At 38.9% G+C, this 2,796-nt stretch overlaps 1 protein-coding gene across 1 annotated transcript in view; it reads left to right on the top strand.

Moving 5' to 3' along the window:
- The window catches only part of CSUI_010432 (patatin family protein), a gene marked incomplete at both ends in the record, with an annotated part of 5,360 nt that extends 2,953 nt beyond the window's left edge, over positions 1-2,407 (top strand). The window contains 4 exons of the mRNA XM_068070536.1: positions 79-214; positions 831-947; positions 1,706-1,765; positions 2,327-2,407. Of these exons, the coding sequence (XP_067917488.1) occupies positions 79-214; positions 831-947; positions 1,706-1,765; positions 2,327-2,407 (394 nt within the window). The remainder of the gene's footprint in view (positions 1-78; positions 215-830; positions 948-1,705; positions 1,766-2,326) is intronic.
- Between the last annotated feature and the right edge of the window lie 389 nt (positions 2,408-2,796).

Here is a 2,796-nt window from a genome sequence, read left to right as displayed (position 1 = left end):
ACCTGTCATCTTATCCTTTTCTCTTCTCGCGTTTCTTTCTTTCTTTCCTTCTTTCTTTCTTTCTTTCTTTCTGTGTAGGGATGAGCAGGGTTTGCAAGTCATGAACTACGTGAATGCGCCGAATGTCCTGATTTGGTCGGCGCTCTTGTGTTCCTGCGCCTTTCCTTTTTTGAGCCTCCCCATGCCTCTCAGAGAAAAAAATGCCAAAGGAGAAGTAAGACATAAGGCATGCTGCTTAGTCGTTTCACACACACACACTCTCTCTATCTATCTCTTTAACCGTCTTCTCGTGCGTCTCTCTTTCGTGTGAATCTATAGATAGATGTAGATGTATGTGCGCATGTATATATGGAGGTCGGGGTGTGTTTAGTAGAAGAAGACTAGAGACGATAGACAAGAAAACATGGCTGGCCTAATTAACAAGCTGAAGAGAATAGTTACGCAAAGAAATATGTGATGCAGAGATGAAAAGACAGATCGAAGATAGATCAAAGATAGACAGATTAAGGATAGATAGAAAGATTACAGATAGGTAGATACATAGATCTAGGATGGATAGATAGATAGATAGATAAGACAAAGATAGATAGATAGATAGATAGATAGGTAGATTAAAGATCGATATTTTTCAGGTTCTTTGTGGCACTTTTGTCTTTGGAGAACAAGGGGAAGAAGAAGAAGACTGTTTCTTCTTTCTCTTTTTCATTCTCTTTCTCTGCTTTTCTTCTCTCTCCATCTAGCTATCTATCTATCTATCTGGCATCTTTCTTTCTTTCTTTCTTTCTTTCTTGATATCTTCTTTTTCTTCTTTTCCTGTGTGGTTTCTATAGGCGGGAATTTCGAAGATTTTTGGGTGTAGTTACTTCCACGACGGGTCGTTAAGCGGAGACATTCCGACAGAACAGATGAGAGAAGAATGGAGTGTTAGCTATGCTATCGTCTCTCAGGTAAATTCTCTACCTCTCTTCTTCTCTTTCTTTCTCTCTCTCTCTCTTTTCTTTCTTCTTGCCCGTTTTTTCTTTCTTTATCCTTTTCTCTCCTCCTCGCTTACCTCCTTCTTTCTGGATTTCTGTCTCTTGCTTTCTTTCTCGCTTTCTTTCTTATTCTCTCTGTGTGTGTCTCTATCTATCTATCTGTCGTTTCTTTCTTTCGTTCACCCGTTAATCCTCTGTCTCTTTTTTGCTCTTTGCTTTGCCCTTCATGAGAGGTAGAGGAGATTAGTCTTGGGGTTCTCTTCTGTATGTGTAGATTCTTCTTCTTTTCTTCTTCTCTTTCATTCCAAGATCGATAGAAATAGAATTCAAGAAGAAAAAGAAGAAAGGAGGTAGCATGCATATGATAGAGGAATGATGTGACTGACGAGAATCCATGGAGATAATAGAGTAGATCAAAGATAGGTAGATTAACGATCGATAGATCCAAGATAGATAGGTAAATAGATGAAGATAGAGACTGCACTTTGACCAGGAAGATAAGAAGAAGAAGAAGATGTGCGCAAGAGAAACTGTTTCTCCTCTTCGTCGATATATCTACCCCTAGGTGTGTGAATCTCTATGTATTGAGAGGAGTGTGTATGTCTTTCTAGAGGCTGTCCTTATCAGCATAGCGGCACTTTTACCATTCTATTTAGTATTTCAACTGTAAGATCTATTCCAAGAGTTTGCGTTCCATTCTTTTTCTTTCTTTCTTTCTTGCTTTATGTTAGGTGAATATTCACGTCTTTCCCTTTGCTGGACTGCGCACTCATGGAGAAGCAGGCATGCCGGTAAGTCTCTGTCTCCCTCCTCTACTCGTGTTCTTTCGCTCTTCTTTTTTCTTTCTCCTTTCTTCTTTCTCTTTTCTTTCCTTCTCTCTTCTTCTTTTCATTCTTTCCTTCTCTCTTCTTCTTTCTCTTTCCACTGTTTCTCTCCTCTTCTTCTCCTCTTTCTTTCCTTTTCTGTTTGGTGTGTATGTACACCTATTTCTTTTATTTTCTTGACCCTAGAGAGAGCATGACGTCATATAAAAACGATGAGAAAGAAGATGAGGAAGAGGAAGAATTGAGCCTTCTTTGGAGCGATGTGATCTAGTCTTAAGCCTATTCATTAGGAAGAACTAAAGAGAAGAAGAAGAGTAGTATTTCTCTCTACAAGAGAAGCTAGGAAGAGATTGAGAAGGCACATTCAGAGAGCGCTCTTTGCATACTCAAATCTTTCTCTAGACAAACGGAGATAGGAGAGAAAGAGAGAAAGAAAAGAGGAAGAGGGAAAAGAAGAAGAAGACAGATAGAGAGAGTGTGTCTCAATCTTTTTTTTTCTTTGTTTTATGTGCGTGTGTGATGGTGTAGGTACACTGGAGAGGCAAGAGTAGTCGCTGGCGTGCAGGTTTTCTTCTCTCTGCTTTGGAACTTCTTCTCAAAGAACACATCGTAAGAATACACATTCTCTCTCTTTCTTTCTTTTTTTCTCTCTTCCGTTCTTCATCTTTTTTCTTTCTTCTTCCTCTCAGTCTGTCCGCATGGAGCTAGAATTGTCTTCTTGCCGTTACATATGTATATATACATCTGCATGCATATATATATACATACATACATATATATATATAGCTGAGTTCTTCATGTATTGTCTGCGTGTAGGTGGGTCTTCTTTCTTTCTTTCTCTTTGTCTCTGTTGTTCTTTCTGTCTCTTTCATACTTGTAGATTCATCCATCCACATTTCCGTGTTTTTCTTCTTCTTTCCTTCTTCTCACCCCCCGTGTTTCTTTCTTCTGCTTCTTTTGTAACCTTTACATTCTGCTCTTCTTTTTCTCTTTTATCT

This window comes from Cystoisospora suis (assembly GCF_002600585.1).
Source record: "Cystoisospora suis strain Wien I chromosome Unknown contig_7405, whole genome shotgun sequence".
NCBI lineage: Eukaryota > Apicomplexa > Conoidasida > Eucoccidiorida > Sarcocystidae > Cystoisospora > Cystoisospora suis.
This window is presented reverse-complemented; position numbering and strand designations above follow the sequence as displayed.